Source organism: Pomacea canaliculata, linkage group LG9 (genome assembly GCF_003073045.1).
Source record: "Pomacea canaliculata isolate SZHN2017 linkage group LG9, ASM307304v1, whole genome shotgun sequence".
Classification (NCBI taxonomy): Eukaryota; Metazoa; Mollusca; class Gastropoda; order Architaenioglossa; family Ampullariidae; genus Pomacea; species Pomacea canaliculata.
Genome location: NC_037598.1, coordinates 7547774 through 7560054, shown reverse-complemented (window position 1 = coordinate 7560054; position 12281 = coordinate 7547774). Strand labels below are relative to the sequence as shown.

The 12281-nt window shown below is 39.9% G+C and overlaps 1 protein-coding gene across 3 annotated transcripts in view; it reads right to left on the bottom strand.

Moving 5' to 3' along the window:
- The window catches only part of LOC112572437 (multiple epidermal growth factor-like domains protein 6), a 62820-nt gene that overhangs the window by 5538 nt on the left and 45001 nt on the right, over nt 1-12281 (bottom strand). For all 3 annotated transcript variants that reach the window (XM_025252115.1, XM_025252116.1, XM_025252117.1), the window contains 10 exons: nt 12115-12249; nt 11263-11325; nt 10281-10532; nt 4917-5108; nt 4112-4210; nt 3521-3658; nt 2718-2858; nt 2001-2135; nt 1148-1288; nt 460-594 (listed from right to left, as the gene is read on the bottom strand). In XM_025252115.1, the coding sequence (XP_025107900.1) occupies nt 460-594; nt 1148-1288; nt 2001-2135; nt 2718-2858; nt 3521-3658; nt 4112-4210; nt 4917-5108; nt 10281-10532; nt 11263-11325; nt 12115-12249 (1431 nt within the window). The remainder of the gene's footprint in view (nt 1-459; nt 595-1147; nt 1289-2000; nt 2136-2717; nt 2859-3520; nt 3659-4111; nt 4211-4916; nt 5109-10280; nt 10533-11262; nt 11326-12114; nt 12250-12281) is intronic.

The following is a 12281-nucleotide window of genomic DNA, read 5'->3' as shown; positions in this document are numbered from 1 at the left end:
TGTTGAGAATGAATGTGAATGCTATCAGCATAGATAGTCATTACAGCTCAGTATCACTACCATAACATAATTTTGTAGCCTACTCTTCTTTGTTTTTTAACTTACAGCTGAGCTTTAGAGATTTATAAGTATCAGGGGTATATATATATATATATGTATGTATATGAATATGTATGAATATATGTTTTCTTTTGACAAAAGCTCAGAGTAACTCCATCACCGTAACCCGCTGGGGTGTGAGGTGGTAGAGTTCTCACTGATATCGAGGCCAATCTCCTTTTCGTTCTTGGTTTATATTTTCTAACCCTGGCAGTCAGGTACCCAGTCAACAGGATAATGAGGGTAATACCCTGTCATAGAGATGTTGAACTGTGTGTGTGTGTATGCGGATATGCATGCATCATAAATGTAAATGCTATCTATATACCTTCATAGGCATGAAATGTCTAGTATTCTTACTTTTATTACAAAGCGGGGGCGCATACCCTGCGACACATCCACCCGGACAAACACCATTGACATGTTCACAGTCTCCCTGTCTGCAGTAGCCACACCAGTGGCTACAGGCGTCGCCATAAAATCCTCTATTGCAGGCTGGAACACAGAAAACAGGTTAATGAAACACTGTTATGACAGTAAAATGGTGATTGAAAAAAATCTGAGTTTTTAAAATTATTAAAATTATAGAATTTTTAAACAGTTCTGACACTGTTCTGAAGCATCTGACTCAAAGGTCTCTCTCTCTCATTGACAAGATCGCCCTGCTCACCTGGCTGCCACCAACAGGAGCAGTTTATTGTTATTAAAGAAGGAGAGAACCACTGATAGTGTAAATGAAAAAGTTTTGTAAACGTAAATAAATAAACAAAGTACGACTTACGAAGTAGCATCGAATGTCTATTTCTGTATGTTTAAAATGACAGTAATAAGCTTGTAGAGAAGATTGCATACCCATATTTTAATTTCTTTTTCTATGTTTTTGCAAAGACGACAAAGAGTCTGATTCATGATGTACGAGTGGGTTACTGAGGAAAGTCACAGGAGTAGAGGCAATGACTGTAGAGGGACAGGAGTAGATTTTCACGTGATCTGTAATATTCAGGTATTGACCTATCATCTACTTACTGTCCTGTGATACTGTACTTACTCTGGTTACAGTAAGCAGCTACATATCCAGGCTGACACCCGGACTCACACACCCCTGAGGTTGTGTTACACTCAGTGTTGCCTCCCTTACACTGACCACAGGACTGCTTACAGTCGGCTCCATAGGATCCAGGGGAACAGACTGAACACAGAATACAAGGAGCTGATTGTCAAAGGTGGACATCTTTAGTACATCGTGTAATACTAGTGTAACCTAAGGTCTACACATATTGATAACTAAATAAATACAATTAAAAAAATTACAATGTCTGACTACTGTTGTCTGTCTCCCTATCTACTGATCTCACTGTTTGGCTACATTCGATGATGATGTTAACAAAAAACAACTCGACATAACAGTAAACAGAGGCGAGGGTTAGGAAGTGAAAAGACAACAGAGCAGACTGGCTTACACACCGACACAACTCTTGTAATAACTGTGGAGCTGTGTGTTTAGTGTGTACGAGGAATGTGACAGTCAGTATCTCATCAACAAAATGTTTGTGTGCTGTCACGTGACTTCAGAACATACGAATGATGTGTTTGAAGACTTGTGTACGAGTAAGTTATGTTTTGAATCTTCTGAAGACTGTCAAGGTGTGTAGCAAGAAGATCACCAGTCATGTTATGTAACAATCGACTCTAAATGCTGCTGTAGCCAAAGCCACAAAGGTATATGCAGTCTGATTTACAAATCTTTCATATTCAAAGTTTCTCAAAACTACACAGACAGTAGAAACATTCAAGATAATTAGGACAAAACATTAATGAATCTGTGTACACTGACACAGTCTGTATGTCCTCCTGTCTGCCTGATAGTCTGTATACAGGTGTACCATGTCTACAGTACTTACCTTCATTACAAAGTTGTCCCTGATAGCCTTTGTCACATCCCCCAGTACAAACACCGGTCACGTGACTGCATGGCGGCTTCGCGCATTTTCCGCATTTGTTGGTACAACCATCGCCATAGGAACCGCTAGAACAGGCTTAAATACAAATACTGAGAGGTATTCAACATGACAGTAAATCACAGATACACAAACGTTACACTCACTGTTTACTTATCAAACTGAATTGATTGTTATTAACAAAACAATTACTACACAATTATTGTAGCTCTTTCTGTTGCAGTGAAGACAAGAGTGGACGACTGACAGGTAGAAATCTGACACAAGTGGCCTAAAGATGCCGAAATGAGTAAAGCAGTTGTCATGAAGGTAAGAAATCGAGTAAATAAGTCGTTCTTACTCGTTGGTTAGTGTACAAGTATTAAGAGCTTAGCAAAGCTTAAACTGTATATCTTCCGGTGAATAATTAAATGTTTTAAAATAAGACAATTACAATCACGTCTCGCTTCTACATGGCAATTTCTCTGAATCAGGCAAGTTTGTGAACGAAAGACACTTCTGTCACCAAATCATTTATAAACGACCTTTTGATGTTTTGATGTTTTGATGGTCATCAGCTTTAGGTAGAGCAACATATTGGGGATTTATTAAATTTGTATATGAAAATTATTCAGTAGACAAAAGTAAATGCACTCACCAAACTGCTGTTTGTGTACTTACTGAGGTCGCAGTGAGTCGACTGATACCCGGGCTGACAGCCGGCCTTGCACTCACCCGTGTAAATGTCGCACTTGGTGTTACCGCCTTTACACTGACCACATTTCTTGCGACAGTTTTCTCCATAGGACCCAGGAGAGCAAGCTGACAGAAAGCAAATGTACAAGGCTTGAAAAGTATACATCATAATATAGACTTTCATATTGAAACTATTTATACCAAGTGCAAAGAGGGATGTAGGGCACAATACAGGTGAACATCAACACGAGACAAAATATATCAATCATGTAAAAGTTAAAGGAAGAGGCTAGCTAATAATAAAATAGCCTGAAAACACTAACCTAACCCATGAAGAAACAAGTCGACTGATCTCAGACACAAGAACAGTTTTTGCAGACAATCAGAGAAAGAACAGTTTGTTGTCACACACATCTGGACTCACACAACATTTTTGTAACAAAGATAGCATGACCTCAGGGCTCCACGTGACTGGCTTTTCATTCTCTAGTTGATCATTATCTCTAACAGTTCTTAGATAGATACATCTCATTTTTTATATTTTATGCTTCATTTTTCATGGCTTAGGCTAATAGTTGTTGTAATGCACTGAGTGCCATTTTCTATGACTTGTGAAGAGTAAAGGAATCTAATCAATTGATCAATCAATCAATCAACAGATGTAAATTCCTTAGTGATAAGTATGATGGTATAATATGTTTGAAGTGCTCTGTGTACATAAAATTTACAAAGACTGCAGGGAGAGAAATAACAGATATCTTAGTGTCATTCCCGTGATTTCCACTCACGCTTTGTGCACAATGGTGGCTGCCATCCGTCATCACACACTGACAGACAGTTTCCAGTACTTTGGTAACACGCGATGTTGTTCTTGCAATGACCACACCTCTTGTCACAGAAATGACCATAAAATCCTTCTTGACAACCTAACGAATCAAAATAAGTCAAAATAAATCATCTTTAAATTTCCTTTATTATAGTGAAAGGTGAACTTTAAGTGTAAACAAACAACATTTGTTTACGAATTATTATATCAAATGGAATGCAATAGTGTGCAGCAATAGTCAGGTAGCCTATTGGCACCTCGGAAGGATAATGGAGATAAAGAAAATATCTACACTTATATGCTGCAAAAATCGAATTGTTTCAAAAGGTAATCTTAAGAAAACATGATGTCTCCTGAGATTTTTTAAAAATACTGATCATTTATACAACTTCTATGGTATTGTTATCGCGTTACCGAAGTCATACAAATAAATGTTGTTGATGAAGTATTACAAATCTACACACTTCTATTACATAAATTGTACATTTGTTACAAATAAATCTGGAAAAATTCTACTTTTGAAATGATTTTGCAAATATTGTGAAGTACTAACCCTGTAGACAGGTGCCAAAGTAGTTGTCACAAGTTCCATTACTACAGAGACTGCTGCACCGCTGACCACACGTTGGACCGTAACGGCCGGCACTGCAAACTGTGTGTAGTACACAGGACATGAGACACACTGACACAGGCACTGACACACTGTGTGTAGTACACAGGACATGAGACACACTGACACAGGCACTGACACACTGTGTGTAGTACACAGGACATGAGACACACTGACACAGGCACTGACACACTGTGTGTAGTACACAGGACATGAGACACACTGACACAGGCACTGACACACTGTGTGTAGTACACAGGACATGAGACACACTGACACAGGCACTGACACACTGTGTGTAGTACACAAGACACAACACAGTCTGACACAGGCACTGACACACTGTGTGTAGTACACAAGACACAACACAGTCTGACACAGGCACTGACACACTGTGTGTAGTACACAAGACACTGACACAGTCTGACACAGGCACTGACACACTGTGTGTAGTACACAAGACACTGACACAGTCTGACACAGACACACTGTGTGTAGTACACAGGACATGAGACACAACACAGTCTGACACAGACACTGACACACTGTGTGTAGTACACAAGACATGACACACTGACACAGTCTGACACTGTCACTCAGACAATACAAGTTTTGACTTTTGTCAGCCGCCGTGTGTCGCCAGCATCGCTGGTCATGGAGTACCGGTCATGAAGTGAATGAAGTGAATGAATGTATGTACTTGATGATAGCAGTCGGTAAATTATTGAAACATGGAAATAAATCTCACCCCACACTTCAAGTTCACAGAAGTTGAAAAAACGTTTATCTCTGTTGTCTGTACTTGTGTATAACGTGACGTTCCGTCCTCTCACTGGAGGTTGACAAGTGACGTTCAGTACCAGCCAGTTGTCACTGTCTGTGATGGTCGTGCAATAGTGGTGATCCACATACAGTAAGGCGTTCCTCAAACTGTCTTGATCTGAAAATATGGTCGACAAATAACGGGTATTCGTCTTGATGTTAGTAAATCTTACAAATATTTTTCATTAATAGTGCAAGCACTAACTAGTTTCAGGCCAAGAAAAGAAACTAGCAACTGAGGTAGGACACCACAAACAGAAAGACTCGACACTAGAAACAAATCGTGAAATATAAGGCGGATGGAGCCGCGCTGTTTGTGTTGTTAAAGTCTGAGAACAGAAAAACCGTCATGTCGCCTGATTTTGTTTCACACGATCTTCTGACAGAGACAGTTAGTGTAGTCCTGTACTTTGGTCATCGTCTCGTTTGATGGAAAGATAATACAGAGGACTTATGACAACACTAAGTACATATACCTGAGAAAACGTATGGAGCAAGCGGGGAATAAACTTAATTCTAATTTGAAGGGCCCTCGATGTCGCTCTCACACACCCACACAATCTCTCTCTCTTTTACAGGGTGGGGAAAACGGGAGTACCCAGAGAAAGGTATGTTAAACCCACATCACGACACCCAGTTGAGTGTAGATTATCAAGTGAGGACAGCGTTGAACGAAGAATGTTCCCCCCAAAACAAATACTAACAATTAATTATATGTTTAGTCTGGTAAATAATACTAATAATACTATAATTTCATACTAAGAATGTAATGTAACAAAAACTGAACATAGCAAGTATAGAAATAGTATCACGGCCATGTGTCATGGCAGCAAATACAAAACCTGAAACATTCCAGTAAATAAATGACTGTAGAGGTCGCCGTTAGTCACACGCGCATTCATTCTCTTACACATACACGTGTACAGACACAATCAAATTATTGGTTTAAACAGGAAAATATGAAGATAAACATCTACACTGTATGTGTATGTAACGGCAGGACAGAGAAGGTAGGTAGTATCCTACACACACACATAGATATACACACGCTATTTTCACTCCAACTGTGTTTGAATGTTATAGTTATATAGCAATTAGCTTGGCCATCGTCTACGATTAAATGATTTATGTTTGTGTTCAGCATTTGATATTCTAACACCATTTTTGTTGTCAAACAGGTACTTAGGAAACAATGATACAACTTTGTGAAAAAAGTTTATCTGACAAAAACTGATTTCTGTTACTTCAAGAATTTAAAATTTTACAGCCTTTAAGTAGGAGTATTTATAAAATTATTAATCAGATAAATAGGACTTGCAGTGTTGTATTTGATGTGCCACTGTTTCATCTGAGGGCATGAGCTATGAAGTACGATGGTATACTGTACTTTGAGGATTTGTATTGTTAGTCCTGTTCTGTCCGTCAGTCAGTCCTTTGACCGGTACCTGTTGTTGGGGGGATCACAAGGATAGAAAGGGTCACCATTCCAGCCTACTGTGGGCGAAAGTCAGCAGACGACAGTCCAGTCTTTGACGTTCGTAAGTCAGTTCTTTCTCTGACCACCGTGGCGTCGACTACCCTCCAAGGTGCCTTGAACGACAGTCTTCAACATGGGGTCGTGCCGGGTCACATGGTCACACCTCCCTCTGTCGTTTGAATGTTGAAGGTAAACGTTCCTGGTGTCCTACGAGTGTGGCCATCTGGTTCGTACAAAGTCGTTGGATCTGTGTTCTTTGTATGAGATCCTAAGCAGTCTCCTCAGGCATTTGTTCTCGAATGTCTGGATTTCCGTTTCCGTCTCGGCGAGCAGAGCCCACGTGTCACATGCATAGAGCAGGATCGGCACTACCAGGGATTTGTATAGTTTGTAAAAAAGGTAGTAAACCTTTTCTTATGGCTATACCAGATCGTATCTAGTCTAGCCATTGCCACTGATGCTGTCGCGATCCTGATGCGGATATCCGGCGCGGGTACCTGGCATGGAGCTGCCGTCCTTGGAGAGGGTGGTTCCCAAGTACTTGAAGCTGCTGACCTCTTACAGATGTACCCCGTTCATATACATCTTGGCTTTGCCGCTGTCGTTGACCACAACTTCGCTCTTTTCAGTGCTGGTCTCTACTCGATATGCATTTGAACTGTCTTCTGTCTGTTGGTGAGGTCTTGCAGCTGTTTGGTAGTACCTTCTAAAAGATCTTTGTAATCTGCAAAGAGTTCTTCTAACATGATGTTCTCCAAGAAGATATCAAACAACACAAGTTATAGGGTATATCCTTGATGAACGCCTGCTGTGGTGCGAAAGTAAGTTCCTATTTGGCTGTTCAGTAGGTCTTTACATGTTGAGCTATTGTACAGAGCTTCGATGACTTGAACGGGGCCTTCTTCGGTGTTATATTTTCGCATCACATGAAATATCTCCTCGTGCCAGACTCTGTCAAATAGCTTTTTGAAAGTCAATGAAGTTTTTTTAGTCTCACTGAGGGGGAATATGCCTTTCTATGAGAATGCGACATTTGAAACTCTGCTCAACTGTGAAGGTACTTGGTATGAAGCCAGCCTGTTCTTCTGCTTTGGTTTTGATGTGCTTCCATATGACTTTCAGCATGGCAGCTTGATTCGCTGATAAGTATTATGGTTCTGTAATTCTGGCACTGTTTGCTCTTTTCCTTTTTTGGGAGAAATATGATGTGTCCATTCTTTGGGCTATTCCTTGCGTTCCAAGGCTCTTTAGCACAGGGCAGTCAGGACATTTGTATATTCTTACCAACCCTACTTGATCAGCTCAGCTTACACATTATGGACGCCTTGTGATTTTTCTCCCTTCAGACTATGTACAGCTCTTCCAACCTCTCGCAGTAGGACTGATAGGTTTGCAGATTCACTGTCTCTACTGGTTGTTTTGGAGGATGCTGGCGTAGGTCTTTAGCGGAAAGTTGTACAGGTCTTTGTAGTATTCAGTCCCTCAGTTCAGTATATCATTACTTTCTGTCAGGAGGCAACCATTGCTGTCTTCGATGGCTGAGGTCTTGTGCTGATATGTCTTAGTGAGGGACTTTAGAAGTTGGTAGGTCTTTATGGTGTCACCTCGTGTCCTTCCATCCTCTAGGTCTCGGAAATGGGTCTCGATTCAGTTCTCATTAGCTGCCTTATCCCTTTCTTGTTGGCACATTTCACTTCTTTGTATTTGGCAGCTAATTTGCGTTGCTTTTCTTTTCTATCTTCAATGCCCACCTTTGGTCACAGAGATCTAAGATATCATTTGTGACCCCTGGCTGTTTCTTATTTATATGTCGCCATAAAACTGCATGTCGTCTTGAAGTTTGTGTCTTGTAGCTTCTGCAAATCAAAGCTAACTCGGGGAGAGGAGGGTGTTGAGGGTCGCTTCACTTTCAGCTTCAGGTTCGTTAGAACAAGGTCAAGATAGCTACCTCTGTCAGCGCCTGGGTATGTCCTTGTGTTGGCCTTGTTGATGGTGGATTTGAAGCGTCTAGCATCAGGATATAGTCGATTTGATTATAGACCAATCCGTCTGCTAAATGCCACGTGACCGTCCTTGATTGTTTGTGGGTTTGTAAGGTAATGGCTAAGGTGAGTCTCTGGCTCTGCACAAATTCTAGGATTCTGATGCGCCTGTAGTTGGTTTCAACAAGGCAAAATTTACCTCCTGTTCCTACCCATTGCTGGGCAGACCTTGACCTTCCAGTCACCGAGTACACCGAGTACAATGTTATCTAGTTATTGTTCAAACTCTTCTATTTCGTTGTCTCCATTCGAGGAAGTTGGAGGGTATACTTGAACACTGGTGTTGTGGGGCTTAGCTGACACACGTGTGGCCTTCTGGATATGGGTGTAAAGCTGATGGTGGTTCTGACCACCTTGCTGAGCACGAGGAAGCCCATAATGTACTCACATCTGGAGTCCTCTTCACTGTACCACAGTTTGTGGCCGTCGTTTGTTGTTTCCCCAAATCCTGTCCAGCTGACCTCTGCCAGTCCCACAATGTCCCACTGGTTCCATTTAAATTCGTGGGTGAGCGGATGCACTTTGCAAAACTGGTGTAGTGTGTGTACGTCCCATGTACCAATGGATGTTCACTCTCGCAGCTTGATTTCTGTTTTGGTTTCTGTTTTAGCACCAGTATCACACTTCTCGCTGACGGTACTCTGGAGTCTGACGATAGGTAGTGTGGTGGTTGTTGATCCGGGCCTCGACTTATCCGGCATGTTGTCTCTTTTGTGGCGGTTATCCATGGTCCTAACATTGAGTATTATACACTTGGTAGCAACCAACTCCTCCCCAAGTAAACCACAGCCGGTAGTCGGCATGGCCATGAAGAGGTAGGCGCTAAGACCCTGGCCTGTACTCTCATCGTGGACAGTTTTTGTACGCTGATGCCGTGTTAGTATCAAGCTTTTCTGTAGTGGTTTACTCCCTTAGTCTTTATCTTTCCCAAGATTTTTCCCAAAACATTGGGGCCAATTTGCCTTGGGTATGATTGTTGTGCGAAAATGGTGATGGTGATGGACATCTGTGTCGATCGTTTCCCATTCCGGCAGATGGCAAAATGGCGGTAGCGACGACCACAAGGTCTTTTTAAATTAGTCAATCAGAATATTAAAATCTTATGCTCTTATTACTTGATGATGTATACTATTCATTTATACTCAAGGCTTTATGTTTATTTTGCATACATAGTAAACTCTGACATAGTAAACTCTGCTCTGAGCCAGGTTCTACTTCACTTTGCTGCCTTATTCAGGCCTGATTGGCCAACTTCATTTAATTTTAACTCACTTTCATGACAAACCTCGTTCAAATTTTAACTTTGTCTCTTTAATTAAAATAAACGATTTTTGTGGAAAAGAATAAACTGCGCTAAGTCCATTTTTTACTGAGTTCAACGCAGCGGGGGCGGTACTCCTTCTATAACAACAATTAATAATGAATACTCTTACATGTGTTCTTATGTTTAAAAATATTGTTCTTTTAATATTGTTTCCCAGCTGACTGTGCTATTCTTTTCGGTAAACATGACAACCGATTATCATAAGCGTTATTGCTATATACACATGTAGAAATTAATAGGCTTCTAATTGTATAAGCTGTGAATAATCCTTACGGTACTAACGGGTTTTCATTCCTGTGATAAATAGCGAGACTACAATATGTAGTATTGTGTATACTAACATTTTTGCTGTGAATAGTTACACTATATTATATGATGTTCTGTATAGTTACTGTGTTTTCCGTTGTCAATAGTGAGACTATACTATATACTATTCTGTATACTCACTTGTATCCCTGTTGTAAATAGTGACACGTGTGACAGTGTACTCAGCTCCAAGATCAACTAACCACCTGACGTAACTGTCTCTAGAGTCAGTGTCAGTGTGAATACAGTTGAGTCTGTCTGTGGACTGTCCAGTCTTCAATACAAGCACGTGACTTCTGTTTCCATTGACGGCGAGACAAGCTGGGCCGGACTGCTGGTTTCCACTTCTGTAGGTAGAACTCATTTCTGCCGGTTTGCCGAGAGCAACATTTTCTGCACAAATAGTGTTTTAAATAGAAGTTTGTAGCGAGATACTAAAGGCTGTGAGGCTGTGAGACTAGTTCACTAGAAACAGTTTAAAGTGGACTCTAGGTGTGAATTGTGATTTTACTTCCACATCCTCACTCATTAACCTCTCGCCCTTAGTGACTTGCGGGCTTTCCTTAATACTCCTGAAGGATTAAGAAAATATTTAAAAGTACGTATCTGTGCATTATTGCTAGTTCACAAACAACAGTCTCTACAACTTATTATTATACATTAATATCAGCTTACAAAAATATTATCCACTAAATACCATTAAATTAAATCAGTTTCAATTGCTAGATTTATATACAGTTTGAGTGCAATATTTACTAAGTAAGCTAAAAACAAGAATATGTGAAAAACCAATTGAATTACAGGTTTTTAATAGTTGTTTTAAGGGACTGAATAAAAGGACTATTATTTTGAGCTATCATGGGCTAAATGATAATTTTAAGTGTTAAATGGACATGTTTTTATAAAAAATTACTTTAATGACCAAAATAAAAGAATACCTAATTAATAAAAAGTAATAAATCTTGCTGAGGTATGCTATCCATTATAATCCAACCACTTCTTAGCTCCTTTCGTCGAAAATAAACTTATATATATATTAAAAATTGTACTTAACAATTACCTTACAAACTTTAAAAATAAATAGTTTTTGTCAATTATCCTTATTAAAATGTTGAATGCTTACCCATAACGCAGTTACTAGAGTCCGGCCAACATTTGTTTGTTGTGTTATACCAACAAGGGTCGCCTGGTAAGACAATGGGCATTAAAACACAAATGAGCTATAAAACTATAACCAGATATATGTAGTAGCCAAACATGTACGAACAGGATCTAGGATCGCTTCTTAAAATGTTCTCATTTACTTTATAGAGACATGGTGGCAGATGAGAACCACTTGTGTATTTTAACTTGTCTAAGAACCGTGATTGATACCCGGGATGATATCCGTCCTCACACTACCCGTGAAAATGTCGCACGTGGTGTTACTGTCTTTACACTGACCACATCTGTGGGTACAATCTTCTTCACAGGACAGAGAATAATAATAAAATGCGCAAGGTTTGAAAAGTAGGTTTTCATTATGTCACAATAAAACTGTCATATTTGCACTAATATTTACACGGTACAAAGATGGCTGTATGGCGAAAGACAATTAGGTGGACATTAAAATGAGAAAAGTCTTTGCCAGACTCGTAACAAAATCAAAGGAAGACTAAATAAATAGTCATGTACCACCAAACTAAAGCAAAACCAAAAAAGAAACAAGTTCACTAATCACAAGATACAAGAGCAATGTTTGAACTGGAAGCAAATCTTATGCTTTATTATTCATGGTTTAGGTTTTGAAAGGTTTCTGCGGGCGTTAGCTGTTATGATGCCATAATCTCATTCGTATGTAAAGCTTATCAATCAATCCACAGATATAAATTTTTCAGTGATGACGATCGGAAAATTTGTTTCAGCATTTTTTTTAGATTATTTAGAAAGTTTGTTGGGTGATGGAAATAACTATCATTTAGTGATTTCAACTCACGCTCTGCGCACAATGGTGGCTTCCATCCTTCTTCACATTCCGGACAGTTTCCAGTTTTCTGGTCGCACGCAGCGTTATTCGTGCACCTACCACACGTCTGGTTGCATAAGTCGCCATAGAAACCTGCCTTACAACCTGCAGAATTATAACAAGGGAAAATAAGTCAA